The sequence below is a fragment of the Phycodurus eques genome, chromosome 9 (assembly GCF_024500275.1).
Source record: "Phycodurus eques isolate BA_2022a chromosome 9, UOR_Pequ_1.1, whole genome shotgun sequence".
In the NCBI taxonomy this organism is placed as follows: domain Eukaryota; kingdom Metazoa; phylum Chordata; class Actinopteri; order Syngnathiformes; family Syngnathidae; genus Phycodurus; species Phycodurus eques.
The window spans coordinates 6213577-6239779 of NC_084533.1; the positions used below are offsets into that span (position 1 = coordinate 6213577).

At 40.4% G+C, this 26203-nt stretch overlaps 1 protein-coding gene across 4 annotated transcripts in view; it reads left to right on the plus strand.

Moving 5' to 3' along the window:
• Positions 1–26203, plus strand: part of stx3b (syntaxin 3b) — a 32505-nt gene that overhangs the window by 5852 nt on the left and 450 nt on the right. Inside the window, exons 2-11 of one of the 4 annotated variants that reach the window (XM_061685604.1) lie at positions 11708–11782; positions 11867–11966; positions 12505–12579; positions 12773–12843; positions 12923–13031; positions 13126–13199; positions 17915–18049; positions 19681–19791; positions 20005–20115; positions 26045–26125. In XM_061685604.1, the coding sequence (XP_061541588.1) occupies positions 11708–11782; positions 11867–11966; positions 12505–12579; positions 12773–12843; positions 12923–13031; positions 13126–13199; positions 17915–18049; positions 19681–19791; positions 20005–20115; positions 26045–26122 (939 nt within the window). In that variant the 3' untranslated portion in view covers positions 26123–26125. Of the gene's footprint in view, positions 1–11707; positions 11783–11866; positions 11967–12504; positions 12580–12772; positions 12844–12922; positions 13032–13125; positions 13200–17914; positions 18050–19680; positions 19792–20004; positions 20116–24689; positions 26126–26203 lie in introns of all 4 variants that reach the window. The other 3 variants (XR_009769198.1, XR_009769199.1, XM_061685602.1) reach the window with 3 other exon arrangements.

Consider the following 26203-nt stretch of genomic DNA (forward strand, 5'->3'; position numbering starts at 1 on the left):
AACCACTCAATCCATGCAGTGACAATACAAAGTCGTCGTCGTAACAAGGTTAAGTGATGTTCCACTGAGCTGTTTTTACATACAGTCCCCTCTAAAAGTATTGGAACGGCAAGGTCAATTCCTTTGGTTTTGTTGTGTACTGAAGACATTTGGGTTTCAGATCAAAAGATGAAGAAGATGAAAACCCCAAATTTTGGGGATAAACGGGGATAAAAAGTTTTTGGGTGTGGTCTCCCCACCACTCCCCCCAATAAAGAGAAACAGAAAATCCAAACAAAAAAAATGTAATTGGCAAAACATTTTTTAAACAGTTGTTGTGTTGTGAGCCACAATCATATATATCATATCTATATCGATCAGTTATTAATTAATTGTTTGCTGTTTGTGAATTATTTTATAATACCGTTTTATAGAAATAACACATAAAATGATTTAATCTTTTGGCCGTTAAAAAAATATGCTTGGCCGGTGGATTTATTTATTTTTTTCATCTCCCGGCCAACTTGGCCGGTGAGTCAGAAAGTTAATTTCGGACAAAGAATAAAAGGTATAATACCAAGTTGAACAAAGTGGTGTGTGGAAACTCAAGCAAGCTTTTTGTTTTCTTTTAATTTCCTGAATAGTTGTCATTTTGGAGATGTCGGGATTCTGCCCGACAGCTATGATATATGAAATATGACTAAATCCTGCCACTTTATGTTCCTTTGTCCACACCGGCTACGTAGTGTCTCCAGTCGTCGTCTCCACCCCCCGCCCCCACTTTGGAGGTGGGGAGATTGCACCTGACTGCAACAATATACAAAATATGACGAAATACTGCCACTTTATAGTATAGTAGATTCCTTTTTCCACAGTAGCCGGATTTGAACCCGGGTCCTCAGAACTGTGAAGCAGACGTGCTAACCAGTCAGCCGCCGGAGTTAAATCAATAATTCAATATTCTACTGTGACGGAAGGTTTTTCTTTTTGCAATTCAATAGTAAAATTAAGATTTGTTCTTCACATCAGTTTATGATAACATTTAGGCTTTGCCAACAGGAAAGTGTTATATGTTGTCTATAGCCAATATTGGGTTGGTTATACTATAGAATAATGTTTTTATTTATTTTTTTCTCGTGTTTAGTGAATAATGCTAAAGATGACAAACCTGCTCCTGAAAAATCACATGCTAAATCGCAATATTTGTTTAAAAAGAAATAAGCAAGTCAGAGTATTTTCCCAAATCGTTCAGCCCTACACCTGATTGATGACTAGGCAGTTTAAATTGGGCCCACACAATTCAAACTTATCAGTTTAGTTCCCAGTGGTGAGGCCTGGCTAAGTGTGGCTCAAGGGTTAGCCACATAAACGCACATGATGTTGTGGCTAACTACACGTGTGGCTGGGAGATTTTTAGACAGTTTAGCCACATTGGCTAAGAGGTTACATGACCCAATGCCAAACCTGGAATGGGTTGGAAATGACTGGCGGTTTGATGTTCTTGAGCAAAAAATACATAAAATGTAGTTGTTGGTGAAAAATGGACCATTTAAGACCCCACACCTCCTTTAAGGCATATACAATGCGCTAATTAAGAGTGTTAAAAATTGAGAAGTCATTTTGCCTTCACAATTGTAATTAAAGTTAGGACACTTTGGATTAGGATTTTTTCACATTATTGATAAATACGGTAGAATATATTAAGATGTTACTTTAAAAATTGCCAGTACATAGAATAAAAATTGAAACGTGGAATTGCCCGGCTTCCGTTTCCTGCTGTTGAGTCATTTGCTTTCCACAATTTATGGAGACAAAGTCTGACAGTTTAACACCTTTAAATAGATGTGGAGTAGATAAGGGAAATGATTGGATTACAAGGGACGTGTGTGCTCATAACCGTAGTAGTAATGTTTCATTGCGCGTTTGATGACCAATAGATTTTTTTCCCCCTTCTTCTTCCATCTGCACTGTACTAGTAGGTGTAAATTTAAAAGTACCAGTATTGGAAAACATAGGGTTAATTTTTGGACACCAATATTATTGTAATGTGTCCGTATCTTTTCCAGGTCCAAAAAGGTATGCATGTTCCCAAGCTGTAAATGTCTATAGAGTGAAAACATTACCTTTGAGACAATACCACCCATGTAACAAGTCACTGTAACACTAGTTTAAAGGTACAATGGTCCAGTACTATGACAGCTAGGTCAGGTTATAGCGTTTTTGTAAAATTTGGTTCATGCTATACTGTACTGATGGGGTCTTCCCAAGTTGAGTTTGCATTTTCTCCCTGTGCTTGCATAGGTTTTCTAAAGGTCCTCCGGCTTCCTCCCAAATTGCAAAAACCTAAGACACAAAATTCTCCATCGGTGTCATTGTGACTGTGAATGGTTGTTTGTCTTTATGTACCCTGCAATTGACGGGTGACTAGTCCAAGGTGTACCCTGACTGTCATCCAAAGTCAGCTGGGATAGGCTTCAGCTCACATGGGGCCGTGACCCTAATAAAGACAAGCAGTATAGAAAATTGATGGATGAACAATACTGATGGGTGGATGGAGTTTTTATAAGAGCATTTAGGCATGATCAATACCAACTACCGGAGACATTCCTTGTGTCTCTTGTAACATATTTGGCCAATAAAGCTGATTTGATTCCGATCAAAGTTGAGTCCATGTATGAGCAAGACTTCTCAATGTTACTGTCCAACTTTGATTTGGATTTGTTTTGCACGTCATCCGCTTCCTGACTTCATTTCGCTGAGTGAAGGGTAGTGGAAGGAAGTGAGCGCTTTCTCTTATCAAGCTTGTTCACGCTTCAGAATGTTCTCTTTAGGTTTTCATATTCTGGGAATGTGTCGCTGAGGCATCAGAAAAATTCACGATTGCTGAATGTAACCACAGAGGCCAAAGTCAAATATCGAAAGCTGCATTTACAATCCAAGTTGGAGTTCAGTGGTTGAATGTTCAAGGTGTAAAAATACAAACATTGATAAGGATAGAGTTCTTTTTACCAAGCAGTTACAAAAAGCAAAGGGCGACAGATAAACTTCAAAAGTCATTAAAGGTCCCATATTTTAGCAAACCAACTTTTTCTTGTATTTGGGATGTAATATTGGCTCTATAGCATGCATGCTAGCGTATGTTTTAGCATGCATGCTACCGTATGTTTTAAGCTAGCGTATGTTTTACCATGGCTGCGCCCAATAATACGGTGCGCCTTATGTATGTGTTAAATACAGAAATAGACCCCGTAACTGAGACTGCACCTTTTAATACGGTGCCACCTTATGGTCGTGAGAATATGGTACTTCTGTTTGACCCGGTTTTGTATCCGCTTTGTCCATATTTAGCCAAGACCGCCCTCTTTCCTCTGATTGGTTGCCTCCATGTAGGAGACCCACTTGTGAGAGCAAACGTGTTTATGGTGACAGCGCTGGCTCGGGAAAGGGAAGTTGGAGATATTTGTTTGTGGCTTAGATAAGCTTGAGAAATTCGAATGACCTGATTTCAGGCCTTTCGGCAGAAAAATGTCTGGTCCTTCAGAATGCGAGGATGATTTAAATTGATATTTCACATTTTTACTGGGGCACCACAAAAACAATATGACATCCCAAATAGTAGAAAAGGTTGGTTTGACAAAATATGGCACCTTTTAAAATAAATTATTATTTTCAAAAAATCGAAAACTAAATATTGAGGTCAAATAGCTTTAAAAAGGCCATGGACCAACCACACAAAAACATGTAAAACTAAATGTATGCTATACTAAGCTGTTTAGAAATATTGTTTTTGTCATCATCTTACACTACACTGTCTGTCTCCTCAGTCTCATATGCCAGGTAAATATTTTCATGCGTGCCTGAAACCTCACCACTCTGTCACTCTAGTAACAAAACAATCACATTATCACTCTTGACCTCTTATGCATTCGATTCAGATCTAAAAAGTAAAATAACACAATTTCAAAATGTACCTCTTATCATGCTACTCATTTTCGGAATTCAAGGAGTCAAGTCCAGATAACTCTCAATTTACCAAATGTTGAAGGAAGTCTTTGAATTGTATACACGACAGGAACATTATGAACAAAATATATAAATACAAATTAAAATCCTGAATAAATAAGTGGTGATGTCATACTTTATCGATGGAAAAACAACATACACGTATTTTGTTAAATTAACTCTCAATAAAGTGAATTAACAGATGAGTGCCTTTACCCTGCCTTTCCACGGATGTCCACTGGGAGGCACATCCCCCCCAAAAATCCCATGGTAATTAGTGATGTAGTTTCAAAATAACTTCAAATATTATCACTTGTCAGACTTAAATTTATACTCAGAGCAAGTTTGTTTGGCTGGCACGAGCCTAAATATGTATTTTTTATTTCAAAAATTTACACTTACTTTGACTTGAAAATAGGCCCCCATTATTTCTCCACTCTCCCTCTACATCCATTTAAAGCATCAGAACTTGATTGTGATTGGTTAATCAACATCCAATCATTAACACTATCCAAATTCAGCATATTGATTCGTTAAGAGATGCAAATTTCCCATGACTCTGCAGCCTCTGGGTGCATTGCTGTGTGAAACGGAGCGGTTAACTGACGTCATAGTCGCGCGACACAACTAATTGCTAATGACATTCGTTACCAACAATTTTAATTTTAAATTTTTATTTATTTTTATCGATTTTAATTGTTGCAGCCCTAATACATATACTGTAGGTGCAACAATGAAACGATTAATTGAAAATTGCATCAATAATGATGCACAAAAATTTAAATTCTTGACCAAAACTGAAATCCGAACTGAGGAACCCAAGGCCAAAAGCCAAAACACAGAGAGAAATTGTCAACCTATCAGTCAAACTTTATTTCTAAGTGCGGCCTTTCATATAAAAAAATGCAACACAAAGCGCTTTATATGAATGAAAATATAAAAATAAATCAAACCATCAGTTATTAATGATAAAACTATGCCAATTTTTTAGTAAAATTGCATTTATGGCTATAACTGCAGAGCTGCCAACCTATAGAAAATTCACTTCCAGAACAATTTGTCAGAATTTCCATATTTTTAAAATTATGTCAAGAACATTACCGTGGGACAGTTATTGCATGATTATATTATGTAATAGAATAATAATTTCAGTTTTTACAACGTACTTAATCCTCTATAATTGTTAATAAATGATGTCTTCCATATTTGTCATTTGAAAGTTTTCATTGCATCGAAATTGTAATGCCGGACGCATTTGTAGCAACTCTTTCATGCTCTTTTTGTATTTCTTGTATCCATTATTGCTGCTGAAATGATGGAAATGTCTCCATTGTGGGACTAATAAAGGTTATCTTATAAAGATTTACTATGTAATTTTACTTTAAAATTACAGGTTCATTTTTTTCAAGTGACGAAGCAGAGGTGACGTACTAATATTTTTCTGGTTTCCGGTCCCTGTTATGGCTGTCTAGCATTGAATATTACAGTATTTTCCTCTGTAAGTGCGTACTAATTTGAAGATTGAATGAAGATTAGCCGAAGTAAGACAATGTATGTGCATAAATGAGAGGGGTGGAGGGCGAAGAGTTAAGCTACAGGGAGAAGCGACAGCGCGGGTGGGGGACTTTAAATACTTGGGATCAACAGTCCACAGCAATGGCGAGTCTGGTAAGGAAGTGAAGAAACGAGTCCAAGCAGGTAGGAACGGGTGGAGGAAGGTGTCAGGTGTGTTATGTGACAGAAGAGTCACTGCTAGGATGAAGGGCAAAGTTTATAAAACAGTGGTGAGGCCAGCCATGATGTAGGGATTAGAGACGGTGGGACTGAAGAGACAACAGGAAGCTGAGCTGAAAGTGGCGGAAATGAAGATATTGAGGTTCTCTCTAGGAGTGACCGGGTTGGATAAAATTAGAAATGGGCTCATCTGAGAGACTGCCAAGGTTTGATGTTTTGGAGACAAAGTTAGAGAAAGCAGACTTCGATGGTTTGGACGCGTCCAGAGGGGAGAGAGTGAGTATATTGGTAGAAGGATGATGAGGATGGAGCTGCCAGGCAAGAGAGCTAGAGTAAGACCAAAGAGAAGGTTGATTGATGACATGAGAGAAGACATGAGTGCAGTTGGTGTTCGAGAGGAGGAGGCAGGAGATAGGCTTCCATGGAAAAGTACTACACGCCGTGGTGACCCCTAATGGGACAAGCCGAACGGAAAAGAAGAGAAGAAACATACTAATTTGCCTGCTATTTTACTCTTCAAAGTTGGCTCATCTCTGCTGTAACGCAGTTCCAGCCAGACCAATGTGAAATGTGTACTGTACCGAATCACTTATATTGGTGTTGTGCGACGTCATGTGATAGCTTCGCCATTAGCATGGTGTTCCCATCGGGCTCTTATCATCCGCCTATCCTTCGTGAATCGTGATGATGAAGATACTTGTCTAAAAGTGCAGTTTATTCGCTGTCATGGAGGTGATGATTCATGACTTATGCTGCACTGACAAAGGACGCACATTCGCCTTCGCAGCTCGCCATCATATTCAGCTGCGCTAGCTGTAGGTAGGCTGGGCCGTGCAAAATACCACGCAACAAGCATTTCACCCCCGAACAGCCGAAAGCAGCGAGGTAGGGCGACAATAGGGACGCTTCGTTTGGGCTAGTAACCGCTAGCATGATGACGGAGAAGCCACGCGGTTCCCATAATTCATTGCGACACGCAAATTTGAATTATTACATTAAGACATTTATCTTTATTAATGTGTTTGTGTTACCAGTAGTTTGTTGAATGTATGTTGTTTAACATTTATGGTTGATTGATGGCACTATGTCATTATCCAACCGTGAGTGTAGTGTAATAAAGTGACCTCCGAGTCAAGTTCAACTGGATAATCAGCAAAGTTCGATGGGCATTGCTTGTTTATATTAAATGATTCTTTACTTTGAGCTGTGCATACTTGGGCGTGCAGACCGTCAGTGTAATCAACATATGACATGTTATTTTGGTAGTTTTAGTTCGGTGGAAAAATATGCACGTCTGGGGTAGTAATCAACAACTATTTGGAGAGCCATTGTTTAACTTAAAATTGTCCAATCCGCTACATGCGGGATATTTAGAACACAGAATACCTGACTTCCTGTGTATGCTACGCTAACGAGCATAATTTGGATTGATGACACGATTGTTTGAAGCCGAACTTGCTAAAAAATATGATTTATGACTGGTGTCTTTGGGAAAAAAAGCTCAATATATGAATATCATCTATTTATACAAATATGATATGAGAAGTAAACGCAAACAAAGCTTAAACACCATCTATTGTCATCTTCGGTGGCTCGGTGGGGTCATTGTAGAGGTTTAAACTCCCTACAGGTGCTTTGAAACGCCTTCCCCTTCCCCATTCACTCGAGAGTGGAGGAAGTGCCTTTAACCGGTTTGCCGAATGCAGAAGTAGGTGGTGCGTATACCGGATTCCTCTGATTTCTGCCTCTTAACAGTAAATATTATCTGATTTTTGTAGTCTTCCATGAAAGCAGGTTGATTCTTTGTGTTTAAAAAACAAACAAACAAAAAAGACATTTACAAATATCTGGGCAAGAGGCGGGGTACACTCTGAACTGGCCGTCAGCCAATCGCAGAGCACATACATACAGACAAACAATCATTCACACTCACATGCCCACACCTATGGGCAATTTGGAGTCATCATTTTACCCAGCATGCGTGTTTTTGGAATATGGGAAGAACCGGAGTACCCGGAGAAAACTCACGCAGGCACCTGGAGAACATGCAAACTCAACACAGCTGAGGCCAGATTTGAACCCAGGACAGCTGCCTGAATCATAATCAATTCATGGAAAAAATAAATCCGTTTAATCTATTACCATAATCGTTATTTGCAGGCGTAATATGAATAACCTGTAACTGACATGTAGCCTCAGAAATGTACCCAAGAAGTAGCTCTGTTTCATCACTCCCTCTAAAAAACAAAACAATGAAGCAAGATCACATCATATTGCTTAGTTGTTTTGTTTTTTATTTGTTTCATTTAATCATTAAAAAAGAGCAAATAAACAACAATAATCAGTTAATAAACAGTAATTGCAACATTTTCTGGGGGCAATAAACCTTGATATCCACTACATTTGTCTCAGATTATTTGATTAATAGATGGAAGAATTGATAAAATAATCGATTCTAAAAACATTGATAGTTAAGCCCTATTGGATGCATAACTTTGCTATATAGGAACGTGAGTCTACTCAACAACCTACATTTACACCGTATGGCAGTGTTTAACTGTTGGTTAAATTGGGTTGGGGTTCTCCATGTAATTCATAGGCTTTACACAATTAGGAATTTTGGGGGCAGATCAGCGAGTTTAAAAAAAAAAACAATCACAAGATGGAACAATGCGTCTCAATGACTTGTTCATTTACTGTATATACTTGTGTACTGTATGCTGAGTAGGCTTTACACGATCAGGATGTTTGGGACCGATCACTGAGTTTAAAAAAACGATAACCGATCCGATCACAAAATGGAGGAATGTGTCTATTTAAATGACCTGTTCATTTACTGTCAATACTTGTGTACTTAATTCCTAAAAAAATATATTTACAATAAATAATGTATCTTTGTTCCTCTATTTATGCCAGTGAGGCATAGTGACAGACAGAACATTTATAAATTAATGGTCTTCTATTAGATGGCAGAAAGTAAATACAGTAATTAATGTATCCACCTTTTGTGACATTTTTGTTTGTTGGTGGGTTGTGAGATTTTTTCAATTCTAAAATATGTTCCTTGGCTCCATAAAGGTTGGAAATCACTGTTCTAGTCAGATCATGTATTCTTATCAGTCAGGTCAAACCAACATTACATGACAGAAATAATGGGTGCCTAACTTAGTGTAATTAAATTCGTTTATTTTTTATTAAATTACTTCACCCACACCGAAACTTTCGAGCATGATTCGACAGAACGGCGGCATGTTTACGTACAACCGTTCGCGCTCCCACTAGCTTGCTTGCTAGGCAACATAACGTTTTGTGGCCTGCTTGCGATCCGTAACGTATTAAAAGTATGTGAACAAACCTCAAGCAAGCCTGAAACGAACATCCTCTCCTGTCCTGAGCACCGGTGACCACCACCCCATTTTGTCCTTATAATACACTAGCCGCGCTCCACTCTTGTTGTCGTCGATAACGAGTGTATCCGGCTAAAGCCCAATGATCGTAAAAAACGGGATTCAGTGGTATCGGAATACAAGATTTTATCGCAGTAGTTTACCGTGCAATCGTGAGAGCATCTGGTAACATATGTGCTGTGTTTCTTCTCGTGTTGTGCAACCGTCATTGACTGTGCAACTAAAAAGGTAGACTTTTTTTGCTCTTTATTCGACTGATAAAACATGAGAAAGCGCTCGCTGGTGATGGCATGAGCGAGGCAATACAAAATAAAATGGATCAAAAGAAATGTGCAGCATATTAGCCAACAGAGAAATTCCAACTTTTAAATGGCAATGTGATGTCCCACTTTCATATATTTTTTTTCTCAACAGAAAAAGACAACTTTCCCTGAATCAGTTTCTTGTGCCAAACTCAACCAATGAATTAGAAAAGAAACCGGCAAAAGAAAAAAAACACCTCAATCAGAATTTCCCCGTTATTATGGATGAATCGTCTTCTTCATTGAGCAGCTGTAGTCCTCCTCCCCTTTCCCCTCTTCAGTTAAAGTTAATCAGCAGTAAACTGTTGTCATGATCATTTTAGTGCTTTAATTCTTTAAAATAGTGGGTTTGTTTCAACTTAATCAGTTGTTGTATCAAAGCTAATTAATGCTGGTTGAAAAACATCCATCTTCCCACCAATGTATAAAACCATGTGATTGATGTAGCTGAAGATTAGCCTGAATTGCTAAGTCGTTACGACGTCATTTTTTTCTAAAATGGTGGCTGTGGGGTAAAGTGAGATAATCTAACTAATACTCCTGAGAAGCAGGAAATCAAAAAAATAGCAAAGAAAAACGGGAAAACTGAAAAACAAAGCAACCAAAAAGAAAATATTAGCAGCTCAAGAGAGTGATGTTCCTGTTCCACTTGATGTATCAAAGAGTGCTCCAAGGATGAACTAAGTCAACCAGGAAGCACAGATCTGTCTCTGGGTGACATGGTCAATTTTCCAACTAAACACAGGATTGTCTGTTACATTGGCATGCCTTAGAAAGTTGATGAGGAGATGACGACATAAGCATGCAATTTCTCAGAAGAATCCGGGGAGATGTTCGCTTTTAGAGAAAATGGTGTGGCAGATGTCTCTGAAAGAGATCTGGTGAAAGTTGCCTCAACCTAAAAGGCCACGAGAAACCACACAGAGCGAGCAACTCTTCATCTTTCCCTTGTAACCTTGAAGGGTGGACTTTGGGTAGGCCTAGTTTGTATCCAGGTGGGTCTAGTCCTATTCTGAGTTTCAGGCTGTTCATGTTGGTTCTGATAGGCCACTGTTCTGAGCCCCAGACTGTATGAGCTGGCTCATGCTCTGACCCACATACTGTGTACTGACTGGCTTTAATGGTCCTGTGTTCTGACCTCCAGAATGTGTTGTAATTTAATTGGTTTGATGTGAATTTGAATGGTAAAACATTTGAATTGCATTATGTTGTATTTGGTTTATATATTGTTAATTTTCCATTCTGACGAAACATCCAGAATTAATGGGAAATGTGTACATTTTACTGCTTTATCGTGTTAGCTTGCTTAGAGGGGAGGGATATGTATAAAATGTCTCCCGTCCACACATCAAACTCAGGAGACGGAGAAGTAAACAAATTAACGTCTTAATTGATGGCATACAAATAGTTGGGTATCCGGAGCAGAGTGCACAACAAAGATTTTTTTGGGTGTGAGTATTTATTATAAAAAAAAAAAAAAAAAAAAAACTGTCTGCAAGCAAGCCGTTCAGAATTAGCTAACACCGTTAGTTTCTGATAAACAGCATGTACTTTCTTGTATAGTGAAGTTGACGACAAGGGGACGGGAGCTTGGGGCCTGAGGGGTATTTGTCTTTTGTAATGTGTCCAAGCTTGTGTCACATGAGTACAGTGGGAGGAAAAAGTATATGAAACCTTTGGAATTTCTTTTGAACCCAAGTCCTCAGAACCTGGGTTCAAAAGAAATTCTGAGGACCCGGATTTGAACCCAGGTCCTCAGAACTGTGAGGCAGATGTGCTAACCAGTTGTTCACCGTGCCACCACCACACAAACAATTGTATGTAAACATTCACAGGAACCTGGGGAATTAATAACTAGTTGACCTTCCTTTGGCAGCAATAACCACCACCAAACGTTTCCTGTAACCCGATTGAGTTGGTGTGGAATGACCTCGAGCGCTATTCACACCAGACGTCCCAGGAATCTGCTGAATCTTGCTGAACTGCAACAGTTTTGTAAAGAAGAATGGTCCAAAATCCATCCTCATAGTTGTGCTCGTCTGATCTGCAACTACAGAAAACATTTGGCTGAGCTTACTGCTGCCAAAGGAGGGTCAACCAGTTATTAAATCAAAGGGTTCACCTACTTTTTCCTCCCTGTCCTGTGAATGGGAAAGAAACATGAGTACTGTTTTAATTATATGGAACAATTGCATAAAATGTCTCCTTTAATTAGTGAAGTAATCGTCACGCGCTTATTTTGGCCTGCAAATACTGACATCTGTTCTGCTTTTGCTGATTCAGACATGCAATCAAGATGACGATGAAGTGGAGATTGCTATGGACAACGCCGCCTTCATGGATGAGTTTTTCTCCCAGGTGAGCTTTCAAAGTTCAGATTTCTGTGCAAGATAACTATTTTTCAGACATTAGCTGACAGCTGGCTTGCTGTGGCTGTTTCAGATTGAGGAAATCAGGAACAGCATCGACAAAATTGACGAGAATGTGGCTGTAGTCAAAAAGCTTTTCTCCGTCATTCTCTCTGCTCCCACGTCAGATCAGCGTAAGACATCTAGATTCCACAATTTTATGATAATGCCATTTGTTTTTGCTTACCTACCCTACAGTACTTACGCATGGTTAAATGTTAAATGTTATATATATTTTTTTTAGATGGTCCTGTCCAGGGCATGATATTAACACCTGCCAAACCGCCACATCTGGGTCAATTTCCACTGTGGCGGGTTGCAGAGCATGCCGTATAGTTCAACTCCACTACAAACTGGCTAGATTAAACACATTTTAATTGAATGCCTCAATTACAACTGAGAGTTTCCCTCTTTATTATTTAAGTCTGACTTTTGTACGTAGCTTTTGTACTGGATGATATTAAACTGTAGGTGTGCCTAATGTTGTGTCTGGTGAGTGTACTCTGCCCTGAGCAAGCTGCATGTTTTGTGTACCCACACAAAAAGACACATTTGTTAAATAAATATCGTCAGAATAATAAATGGAGGGTGGCTTAAAAACGTTTTGTTTTAAAGGTAAATAAACTAGTTAAATGTATATTTAGATGTGACAAACATGTCTTTTCCTTTCAGAAACACAGGATAACTTGGAGGCAATCACCAATGACATCAAGAAAATGGCAAACAACGCTAGAAACAAACTCAAGAGTGAGGCTGCATATTTCAATATACCTACATAAACAAGAACATGAAAGTGACTTGGGTTTAGGGTTCGCACTCCTTATATGTTCACAACTGGATTTAATTCTTTTTTTTTAGTTCATTTTTTTTAAATTGATGCCACATCTACATGCTTTTAAGTCAAACTTGAAGAAATAATGTATACTGTATTTCTATGCAGCTATCGAGAGGAATCTGGAGTCAGAAGAACAGGAGAGGGTGTCAGCTGACATGCGGATACGTAAATCACAGGTTGAAAATATTATTTGACTTGGGGTAATCAATAGCTTTTTTTTGGCACAGCATCTCACTTAATTTTGCTGTCTCCCAGCATGCAGTGCTGTCGAGGAAGTTTGTGGAGGTCATGACAAAGTATAATGAAGCCCAGGTGGACTTCAGGGAGCGGAGTAAAGGACGTATTCAGAGACAGCTTGAGATCAGTGAGTGACGTCCGTCTATGAAGAATCCAGAAAGAAGTGTAACAGTCATGTTTTTTTTTTTTGTCTCAAACAATTAAGTTTATCTTTATTCCAGCTGGGAAGGCGACAACGGATGAAGAACTTGAGGAGATGTTGGAGAGCGGCAATGCTGCTGTGTTTACTGCAGGGGTGAGTGTGTTACTTCAAATGTTGCACTTTGCTTTGCTCATTAACCGTTTCGATCCAAGCTGTCGGGTGTTTCATTAAAACACAAAACGACTGGTTAATGTTTAGCTTTGGGTTTGGTCAAGTGAGGTCAAAAGTCAGTTTGAATTGTTGAGCCTTGAATCCAGCCGACAGACAGTCTTAGAGAAGGGTTACTTTTAGTTTTACTGCACAAATGATGGAACTCAGCATTGCCACAAATAAATGCTCACCAGTGCACCTCCGCTGACGCATGGATTGATCTCAACATGGGTGGAAAACTTTTTATTTTTTATTTTTCATTTTTTTTAAATGGCCACAGCAGACTGCCTCTTTGAAATATGTCCTATGGGATGGAAATTGGACATTCCACTTAAGGCTGCTTGACTGCAATTCTGCACTCACTTGAAACGCCTACACACACTAATGAGATGCGGTACAAGAGTGTTTAGAGGAGTATTTTATTAAATGTATTAACTTCTACTTAACTTTAGTTTTCAGAGTTAAATAACTGTTTTCAATCCCTTGCATGTTTGAATAAATCCGAAAAAAAAATGTCTGACAGGGTACATCTACGGGGATCTTGTTTGAGGTGGGTCCTGCGTCTGAGATGCACAAAAATGATCAGGGACGCATAAAGCATGGTGAATCTGCGTCCACTGATGCGCAGCATCTCTTATCTACATATGTGTGTGTTGCTGAAGTGCTTCAGCAGATCATTATCCACTAAAAGTAGGAGTCCTGTCTTGGTGCTAGCCAATCATAGTAAGAGTAAAGGCGGGTTATCATTTTGTAAATACAATGGACACGAGACTTTTTTTCCCAGCGTACAGTGCAAGAAATATCACTTAAAAGTGGAAATCCTCTAAAAAGCATGGGAAAAAAGAAGAGTTTTTAACCTGGACTTAAAAACATTCGCACTTGGAGCTGATGTCACTTCTTTTGGCAACTTATTCCATTTGTGTGTGGCATAATAGCTAAATTTTGCTCCATCAGCCCGACTTTCGCCAGAGTCAGCTGGGATAGGCTCCAGCACGCCTGCGAGACAAGTGAGGATAAGCGTTACGGAAAATGAACGAATAAATGAATATTATATACTGCATTTATATATTTAATATATTTTAAAATCCATATTTATTCATAAAAAAATTATAAACAATTGCGTAGAACCTTCATAAGAAAAACTAACCCTAGCCAATCTTAGTTTATTGCCCCTTCAAAACCGATTGATAATCGGTTACTTTTTCCTCACTTTCTTTCTGAAGTGACTTTAAACAGACTGGCACAAATAAGAATTTGCATCCAGTAGTGCTGCCATTAGTAATTGAGTATTCTACTGACAATTCCATTGGAATAATCAAGTATAAGGATAAAATATATTTTGGCTTGGTTAAAGAGCAATTATGAATACACGAGAAAATGAAATATTCACTTCATAATGAACGACCAATTGGTTTCTGCTTTAAGATAATCAACACTATTTTTCTTAAAATCACATTGTGCATATAGCAGGAAAATGCATTTTCTTGTCTACAAATATTTCTAGTGAGGCAATTGCAAAAATATATATATAGATTCCAGTTTAAACTTTTCATTTCTTGTATCAAAAACACAAGACTTTAATTTAAAAAAAAAAAAAAAAAAGTGGAACATAAGTTTGTCATCTTGTTGTAAAGGTGCAATTTTTTCCGACTGTGGTATATGTCGGGGGCACTATATATAATATTACGTCAAAAAGAGGCAAAGAAAATTACACAAAGAAGAATGTAGTTTCATGTCGAATAGATGCTAGCTGTGTGCTGATCGATTGGTAAATAATGTGAATAAAAAAAGAAATACAGTACAAGACTGATTAAGAACACTACACTGGCTAAACCAGACTGTCATGCACAGGAAGCCCAGACAGCCCACAACCAGCCCAGCGTGTAACTATTTGCGTGATAGCAGCTAGCGAATGCAAGCATACGTGACATCAAGCCCGCCCGATTTCCGCGATGCAATGTGGACTGTTTTTTTTTTTTTTTTTTGTGCGATAATTAACGTCCTCCTCCTTACGTTAAATGTCGTTGTCGCTTCTGTGTATCTATGTTAACAGTGGTTCTTGGAATGTATACCTTATTTAGCTGTCACATGAATTGTTGATTTATGTTGTACTGTAACTGTAGTCTAATACTTTCCCGGAAAAAGTAACACATTACTTTGCTCGTTACTCAAAATGGCGTCATTTTGGAGTAACGCGTTACCAGCATTACTGTTGATGACTCAAGTCGAAGTCATGTGACTCGAGTCCACACCTCTGCACAGTTGTGCTCATGTGTTTGATTACCAGGTCAGAATTTGTAAGATATGTACAATTCTTTATTATGCTCTAATATCATTATTTCAGTGGCATGAAAAAAAAAAAACTATCAATGATACTATCTTTTATCCTGAAGGTTTTTGGGAAATATATCCATCCATCCATCCATTGTCTTCCGCTTCTCCGAGGTCGGGTCGTGGGGGCAACAGCCTCAGCAGGGAAGCCCAGACTTCCCTCTCCCCAGCCACTTCCTCTCGCTCTTCCAAGGGGATCCCTAGGCGTTCCCAGGCAAGCCGAGAGACGTAGTCTCTCCAACGTATCCTGGGTTGTCCCCGGGGTCTCCTCCCGGTGGGACGTGCCCGGAACACCTCACCGGGGAGGCGTCCAGGAGGTATCTTAAACAGATGCCCGAGCCATCTCATCTGGCTCCTCTCAATGCGGAGGAGCAGCGGCTCTACTCTGAGCCCCTCCCGGATGACCAAGCTTCTCACCCTATCTCTTAAGGGAGAGCCCGGACACCCTGCGGAGGAAACTCATTTCGGCCGCTTGTATCCGGGATCTTGTTCTTTCGATCACGACCCACAGCTCGTGACCATAGGTGAGGGTAGGAACGTAGATCCACTGGTAAATCGAGAGCTTTCCCTTTCGGCTTAGCTCCTTCTTCACCACAACGGACCGATACAAAGTCTGCATCACTGTAGACGCTGCACCGATCCGCCTGTCGATCTCCCGTTCCATTCTTCCCTCACTCGTGAACAAGACCCCAAGATATTTGAACTCCTCCACTTGGGGAAGGATCTCATCCCCGACCTGGAGAGGGCACTCCACCCTTTTCCGACTAAGGACCATGGTCTCAGATTTAGAGGTGCTGATTCTCATCCCAGCCGCTTCACACTCTGCTGCGAACCGCACCAGTGAGAGTTGGAGATCACGGGCTGATGAAGCCAACAGAACCACATCATCTACAAAAAGCAGAGATGCTATACTGAGGCCACAGAACCGGTCCCCCTCTACGCCTCGGCTGCGCCTAGAAATTCTGTCCATAAAAGTTATGAACAGAATCGGTGACAAAGGGCAGCCTTGGCGGAGTCCAACCTTCACTGGAAACAAATCCAACCGACTGCCGGCAATGCGTACCAAACTCTGAGACCGGTCGTACAGGGACCGAACAGCCCGTATCAGGTGGTTCGGTACCCCATACTCCCGAAGCACCACCCACAGGACTCCACGAAGGACACAGTCGAACGCCTTCTCCGAGTCCACAAAACACATGTAGATTGGTTGGGCGAACTCCCATGCACCCTCGAGGACCCTGCCGAGGGTGAAGAGCTGGTCCACTGTTCCACAGCCAGGACAAAAACCACACTGCTCCTCCTGAATCTGAGATTCGACTTCCCGACGGACCCTCCTCTCCAGCACCCCTAAATAGACCTTAGCAGGGAGGCTGAGGAGTGTGATACCCCTGTAGTTTGGAACACACCCTCTGGTCCCCCTTCTTAAAAAGGGGGACCACCACCCTAGTCTGCCAATCCAGAGGAACTGTCCCCGATGTCCACGCGACGTTGCAGAAGCGTGTCGACCAGGACAGCCCCACAACATCCAGAGCCTTTAGGAACTCCGGGGGAATCTCATCCACCTTGGGGCCTTGCCACCGAGGAGCTTTTTAACCACCTCGGTGACCTCAACCCCAGAGATAGGAGAGCCTGTCTCAGAGAACCCAGACTCTGCTTTCTCATGGGAAGGCATGTCGGTAGAATTCAGGAGGTCTTCGAAGTATTCTCCCCACCGATTCACAACGTCCCGAGTCGAGGTCAGCAGCCCCTCATCCCCACTATACACAGTGTTGATGGTGCACTGCTTCCCCCTCCTGAGACGCCGGATGGTGGACCAGAATTTCTTCAAAGGTGTCCAGAAGTCGTTCTCCATGGCCTCACCGAACTCCTCCCACACCCGGGTTTTTGCCTCAGCGACCACCAAAGCCGCATTCCGCTTGGCCAGCCGGTACCCATCAGCTGCCTCAGGAGTCCCACAGTCCAAAAAGGCCTGATAGGACTGCTTCTTCAGCTTGACGGCATCCCTCACCGCTGGTGTCCACCAACGGGTTCGGGGATTGCCGCCACGACAGGCACCGACTACCTTACGGCCACAGCTCCGGTCGGCCGCCTCGGTAATAGAGGCGTGGAACATGGTCCACTCGGACTCAATATCCCCCGCCTCTCCCAGGACGTGCGTGAACTTCTGCCGGAGGTGGGAGTTGAAACTCCTTCTGACAGGTTGATACAGTAAAGGATCTCAGTTGTTTGTGCAGGTCTACCGAATAAAGCAGCGAGTGTATCACAAGATGGAGCCTTGTTTCCAAACATTTAATTGTATGTTTATTATTTTTGTACTGACACTGCAGATTGTGGACTCTGGCATTTCTAAACAAGCCCTGAGTGAAATTGAAGCCCGGCACAAAGACATTGTTCGCCTGGAAAGTAGCATCAAGGAGCTGCACGACATGTTTGTAGACATAGCCATGCTTGTGGAGAACCAGGTATGCCCCACCTGTCCATCATAGCTCCCATCTATAAATCAGTACCTTCATCTGAGTACTTCACACTTTCCATTCATTGACTTCTGTCCCTCTGGTTTGTGGATCCTGAGTCTGCATTTAGCTCATTTCTGCTTTTGTGTGCTGTCTGTGTTGTGCTCTGACTGTCTGTCTCTATTCTGTCTTTTTCAGTGCCATGAAATTTTTACTTTTCCTCATACTGTCTTCTCCCACCTTCATCTCATCACTCATCATTTGTGGGCCAACATGAAAGCATTTTGTTAGACGCAAAGCATCAGAGTAGCTCTCACAATAGGCTTTGCAGTAATGAATCTTTGCATATAAACGACACATCTGGCATAATTGCATATATTTGCTTGCATCATGCTTTCTGAGCGGAAGTCTCTATTGAGGTAAGGGACATTTGATGTGTGTGTTTCTAACTGCACTGTTTCCTCAGAAACTCTTCTTTCTCTCTGACTTCGATATGGATATGAGTGCATTTGACCGTAAAAAAAACCTAACAAATACTGTCTTGCATTTTTGTATTTAATCCCTAAAGTAATTTACAGTGGTGCCTTTAGGTACGGGTTTTTCACTATAGAGATTTTTTTTGCTTTGACATGCAGTATTTTGAGATTGGAGTGCTGTATGGGGGCAGTAAACGCAATTCACTACACAAGCAGCAGTTTGTCAGATATTTTTCTAAACAAAGAGGCTTGAAGTTGTTTAATCCCACTGTCCGTTAAAGTTTACTGTCAAACTTAACATGAAACAAAGAGAATTACATGTCATGTATTTAAAACAATCACATAGCTTTGCTTTAGCTAAGTCTGTTTAGCTTAATGGTAGCAAACAATGCAAAACGCAATAGACGGGCTAATGAATAGCATCAGTGTCCTCTGTGAAGTATGCCTAAATGGTAAATGGATTGCATTTACATAGCGCTTCATCTGCACCATCACGGTGCCAAAAGTGCTTTACATATGCTCACACATTTACCAATACACCAATGGGAAGTTTCTGCCATGCAAGGCACTGCCACGCCCACTGGGAGTAGTTTATGGTTCAGTTTCTTGCCCAAGGACACTTCGACAGCGGACAGTCAGACCCAGGATTCGAACTGGCAACCCGTCGGTCACCGGATGACCCGCTCGACCAACTGAGCCACAGATGTCCCTAATATTACTGCGACTGACTGAGGACTTTTGAGCGGCTCCATTTATAGCCTTATGTCTATACTTCTCCAAGGTGGGCAAGGTCCGCACACCAGAAGGAGCAGCACAATATCCATTGAATTGAAGCAACAACAAAAAATGTGGCAAAAAAACTATTCAATTTTTTACATTTTACTGAATTACATTATGAATGAATGTTTTTATAAAGTACAATATTACAGAGTGCAGTTTTTTTTCTTCTAAAATTAAGTCGCATTACAAACCTTTTTGGGGGAGGTTCGAACGGATTAATGGCTTTTCCATTCATTTCAATGGGGAAAAATCATTTGAGATACGAGTGTTTGAAGTTACGAGCGTGGTCACCGAACAAATTTAACCTGTATCTTAAGACACCACTGTATTTGTTTTGCCTGCTAATTAAACTTGATCTAAGTTGACCTACTTATATTTTTCCAGGGTGACATAGTAGACAACATAGAGCAGAACGTTTCCAAGTCAGAGGACCACATCATGGTTGCTAAAGAGCAGACCAAAAAGGCTCTAAGGTACCAGACCAAGGCACGCAAGGTAATGTTGTTCAGGCAACTGATAATCAGTTGAACTTCCTGTTTTTTTTTCTCTCTTATTCTGACTGCCCGCTCTCTGTCGCCCTACACACGTACACAGGCCTAGCCACACAGCAGTTCAAATCCATTCATCTCAACATGCCCCCGCTTGTGTTGTGAATTTATTTTGTATTAATTCATTTGTAATTGCTATGGGCACCGTGCACCACGAAAGGGTGGAATGATTGACCGGATTGAGAGCAACATGGACCAATCGGTGGGTTTCGTGGAGCGAGCCGTTGCAGACACTAAGAAAGCCGCAAAGTTTCAGCAAGAGGCTCGACGCGTGAGTTACCACTGTGGAAATTAGTGGTTTAAATTTCCCAAAAGCATGGAAATAAATCTGTTTAGTCAACTCAAACTGTGACACAGCAAGGCCTGAACTGAGTATCCTATTTTTATTGTCGTCAGCCAGCCGATAGCGACGATAAAATCAAAGCGGCCATATGATACAGCACCGTAATAAGTCTAAAGTTGTCAATGTGGTCAGGCATTAAAATGGTATTCGGAACGCTGTTTTGTTTGAATGAGGACTAAAATTGTGTCATTTTAAAAAAGCATTCAGATTAACTCATGCTAATGAGAGCTAATACAAGAGCTACAGTGCCATGAAAAAGTATTGGACCCATTCTCAAATTATATTTTTGCTTAGTTTCCTCACTTTAATGTTTAAGATCCTCAAACAAATGTAAATATCAGAATGGAAATATAACCCACATGAACTTAAAATGCTGTTTTTAAATGATTTCATTTATTAAGAAAAAAAAAAACTATTCAAAGTGACCTGGCCCTGTGTGAAAACGTAATTACCCCCCTTGTGAATTAATTGTGGCTAATCACAATTTTTGGTTAATTTTCACAGATCACACATAAGCCTGATTACCCCCAGCCCTGTTCAATCACGAAATCACTTAAACAGAATCTGTCCCATCAAAATCAAGTCGAACAAAAGATCTAAAAAAGCTGCAACAAAATGACACGAGCCAAAGAAATTGCAGAACATTTGATAAATAAAATAATTGACATCTATCAGTCTGGAAAGGGGTACAAAAGCCATGTCTAAAGCTTTAGGATTCCGACGAACCATAGGGAGAGCAATTATCCTCACATGGAGAAAACATGGAACAGTGGTGAACCTTCGCAGGAGTGGCCGGCCAAAAAGATTAGCCCAAGAGAAAAGCAATGACTCATCCAGGAGGCCACAAAGGAACTCAGGACAACTTATGAAGAACTGGAGGCCTCCCTTACCTAGGTTAATGTCAGTGTTCATGACACAACAATAAGGAAGAAACTGGGCAAAAATGGCATCCATGTCAGAGTTCTAAGGCGAAAACCACTGCTGACCAAAAAGAACATAAAGGCTCGTCTTGCCTTTTGCAAAAAAAATAAAAATAAATCTGAATGATTCCTAAGACCTTTGGGAGAATATTATATGGACTGATGAGATGAAAGTTGAGCTTTTTGGAAGGTGTCCATTACATCTGGTGTCAATGTAGCACAGCATTTCAGAAAAAAAACATCATACCAACAGTCAAACATGGTGGTTGTAGTGTGATGGCGTTGGGCTGCTTAGCTCCTTCAGGACCTGGACAACTTGCTGTGATTGATGGAACCATGAATACTGCTCTTTTAACAGAAAATCCTGAAGTAGAATGTTCAGTCATCAGTTTGTGACCTCAAGGTAAAGCACACTTGGGTTCTGCAGCAGGATAACGATCCAAAACACACAAGCAAGTCAACTTCTGAATGACTTGAACAAACAGAATGAAGGTTTTTGAGAGCCCTTGTCAAAGTCCAGACTTGAATCTGATTGAAACGGAGTGGCATGACCTTAAATATGCCGTTCATGCTTGAAAAACTCTGCATTTTTGCTGAGTTCAAACAATTCTGCAAAGAAGAATGGGCCAAAATATCTCTACAGAGATGTGAAAGACTCCTTGCCAGTTATAGAAAACGCTTGATTTCAGTTGTTGCTGCTGAGGGATGGCCCTACCAGTTATGAGGTTTAGACAGCCATTACTTTTTCACACAGGGCCAGGTAACTTTTTTTCCCCTTAATAAATAAAATCCCCATTTTAAAACAGCATTTTAAGTTCGCTTGGGATATATTTGTCTGATATTTACATTTGTTTGGTGATCTCAAACATTAAAGTGGGGAAACTATGTGAAAATATAAGAATTTGAGAAGGGGACCAATAGTTTTTCACTGCACTGTATATCATAAAGTCTGCCTTTTCAGTCAAATAGGTATTCATTTGTTGTTGTGGTGTATAACTCCACTGCAAGCTGTTACAAATATTTGTTTTAGCTATAGTTGAGATGACCAAAAATATTAGTGGGCGGCATGAGCAAAACAAAATGCTGACTCCACCAAGCTTGGACACACGTCTAGAAACCCATTCCATTTTCCCTATTTTGTAACTTCCAACGTTTATTTGCATTGGTTTCCCTCATGGAGATAGATTATTATTTATATGTAATATTGAGTAGTGCTACAGTATTAAATGCATGCAGTTACTGAAAGTGTCACCATATATCCGTTTATAATAGTTTCCTTCACAGACATCCTGTCAGTACAAGAACAAAAGCATAGAAGCCAAATTCCTCTTGAAGCATGCTTTTGGGATATCAGTACCCTTCCCCGGACTCACTGTAATCCTACCTTTTCCTCTTTGATCCCACCACCCCAGCCACTGCAGAACTAGACCACACTTATCTACAACACACACACATTCACGCGCGCGCACACACAATTTTCTACACATGCATTTCTCTTGTGTGTTTAAAGAGTTTGTATTGACCTGTGAAGGTAAGTCAACTTGGGTTAAAACAATTGATTGACTTGCTTTAGTCAACATTAGCCATGTTTATTCTAACACATGAATGTAGATTTTGGCCGCAAATGAAATGTATTTGATGTTGATAACATACTCGGATGGGAGCTTTGACATGGACTGTGTAGGTCTGTAAGAAGAAAGCGCGACAAAATCTCAAAGTTCATCTTGTGGAATTGACGCACTTTCTTTTGTTGACTTTAATTTATGATTACACTCACTCTTATTGGTGGTTTGAGTTTATGAGTGTATTTTTTTCCCCCAATACCGTATTTCCTCATAGGGTTGCCAGGGTTGTCTATTTACTCAGCTGCAGAGTACATCAGGTTTGGGATCAGATGTTTATTATAGCTACAATAGTATATAATTATTTAGATAGACAACAAAATAATCTATGTTTTTTCAACTGATCCTGGACAATTTTGCACCGCTGAACTTTCGCCCATCTCCCGACTGCATCTCTGGAGCTCAGCCACAGTGATCTTTAGGTTCTTCTTTACCTCTCTTACCAAGACTCTTGTCCTCCGATTGCTCGGTTTGGCCGGACAGCCAGCTCTAGGAAGTGTTCTGGTCTTCCCAAACGGCTTCCATTTTAGGATTATGTAGGCCACTGTGTTCTTAGGAACCTTAGGTGCAGCAGAACTTTTTTTTGTAACCTTGGCCAGATCTGTGCCTTGCCACAATTCTGTCCCTGACCTCTTCAGGCAGTTCCTTTGACCTCATGATTCTCATTTGCTCTGACATGCACTGTGAGCTGTAAGGTCGTATATAGACAGGTGTGTGGCTTTCCTAATCAAGTCCAATCGGTATAATCAAACACAGGTGGACTTCAATGAAGAACCACCTCAAGGATGATCAGAAGAAATGGACAGCATCCCAGTTAAATGAGTCAGTGTCACAGCAAAGGGTCTGAATACTTATTTATGGCTGTGTGATATTTCAGTTTTTTTTTTTTTAATGTGCAAAAAAATCAACAATACATTTTTTTCCCATCGATATGGGGTGCTGTGTGTACATTAACGAGGAAAAATAAATTAACTTAAATGATTTTAGCAAATGGCTGCAATATAACTAATTTCAGGGGGACTGAATACTTTCCATACCCACTGTATGTACAACCCCAATTCCAATGAAGTTGGGGCGTTGTGTTGAGCATAAATAAAAACAGAATACAATGATTTGCAAATCATGTTCAGCCTATATTTAATTGAAATATCAATTCTCGTCATCATCCAAATGCTTTCAGTCCAAACTCCTCTCTCGTCCAATCGCAATTTCTTTTGGGTCAATGTTGACATTTTTACCAGCTTTGGCTAAATGTAGAGCATCACTTTGTCTTTAAACTTCATCTTTAGAGATGCCATGTTTGCTCTGCCACCTGGGGACATCAGATGTTATCGTAAAGGTAATTACGACTTCCCGGTGGCACCTACAAAAAGGAGTTATGTATTTGTTTGATTACCGCCAATTGAGGCACTATTAGAATGGAGGCTACTGTTTGAGGAAATACGGTATGTCAAATGTACCATCACCAAAAAACATTGCGGTAAAGTAGTTAGATACACAAATAACAGTCATGCTGGATGGCAAAAAGGTGTCTTAACTGTACTTCCCAACAGAGATTGGCGCATGTAGTGCTGATTGTTCTGATCTTGCTGGTCATGCTAGCTCTCATAATCGGGTTGTCAGTGGGCCTGACGCACAGCTGACGAGATGTTTGAGTAATACGGTTGCTAAGGGTGAGTAACTCTGGAGCAAATAACCTCTCACAAAAGGGTGGAGGGGGGGGGGGGGGTGTTTGGCTTTTCATGGGTTTGATCTCCCACTAAAGCTTTGTGTGTCGAGAATTTACTGTATGTGTTTTGGGTGTGACTGATGTGGGTGGGTGTTTTCTCTCACTTAGTGGAGCAAACAAACAAAGTGGCGACGTGTGTTTTCCCTTCCAGTGCAAGTCGATTTTTATGCATTTATTTTATTATATATATATTTTTTACCTCGCGCTAATGTGTGTTCTCCCTCTTTGTAGAAGACGATCATTATTGGTGTCATCTGTGCAGTGCTTGTTATCATCCTTCTCGCCATCATCCTCTCACAGACTCTATAGCAGGACCACAGTCATCATAATCATCTTCATTCCATCCGTCACCCATGTGCAAACCAAAGAAAAGAGTTAATAGGGCTCTGTACCGCATGTACATCTCATTCAATATCGGGTTGAACATCTGTAGGAACGAGAGGGTCGAGGAGGCGTGCGATCGAGAGCAATTTTGACCTTAATTCTCTGAATCTAAAGACGGTTTGTTCTGCCTCAAATAATGACCCAAGACTGAACCTGACATGAGGCAGAACATCGGTGAAGGGCCACAATGTAGTGCCACTCCAGTGTCACACATTTCACCATTCAGGTGTTGGAAAATGGCTTTAAATGCCCAACAGGTTAAGGATCTGAAGCACATCCCCCCCCTTTTTTATCATGACTGCTTTTCTTTTGAGCCTTTGACACATTTCACAATGTACTGGGAATTTCAAGGTTCTTGGGAGTTTAAGCACTTTCATGTTGTTGCTATAATTTAGCTCCGTTGTAAATGTTACTTTATTATGAATAGTCAGGTTATACTTTTGTTTGTTGCCAACCTCGAGCCCGAAGTATGCCTCCGTTCTTTCATTGGAAAATGCACATATAAAGTCCTGCGCTCGTCATTGCAGATAAGCAAACCAGCATTATGTTTAAAACAAAAAAAAAAACTTTTTAATAAAAGATTTTATTGCTAAGGGCTATAAAAGGCCTCAGGTAGTACCACCAGTGACCACTGTACCCAAAATGTGTGTAAATTTGTACTTGTTGCTAATAAAGTTTCACCAACTCAATGGATACCATTCAAAGCGGTTGTCTGCCTGGCGGCTTCTTATATGTAGTTCATGATTATGGGCAAATAATTGCTAAATAAATAAAACGCAGCATCAAATATTCCTACCATCCAACTTGATCTAAAAGCCACTACATATTGTTTGCATACATATGGTTAATATTTACTGTTACTGCCATACGTAACAGTGAAGTTACTGTGGGGCAACACATCAAAGAAATAATGAAGTGTTATTGTAATGCAAATTAAAGTTGTTTTCTATGTATGTCTGTTGAGCTGGTGCTTTCTGGTAATCCCTGTGTTATCTGGGTCCTTGATTGCCATATGAATCTTGTTTTAAAAGCATTGGAAATGTGAAGGAAGAGGTAAGTTCTTTCCCCCCTTACTGGGGTCATTCTTTTTTCCAGACACAGACACGCACACCTCTTTCCCCCGGTTCTCCTCATCCCCACTCAGTGTGCCCCATGCATTGTGTGTTGACAAGGCGTGAATATTTAAATGTCCGTGTCTACAGAAAAAGATGATGATAACTTTGTGCTGCACCATCATTGGAATTGTGGTGTTCTCCTATCTCTACAGCTTCTTCTCATAAAAGGTATCCTCCATCAACATTAAACATGATTAATTACAAATAGTTTTTTTTTTTTTACTAAAATATACAAATGTTTTTGTC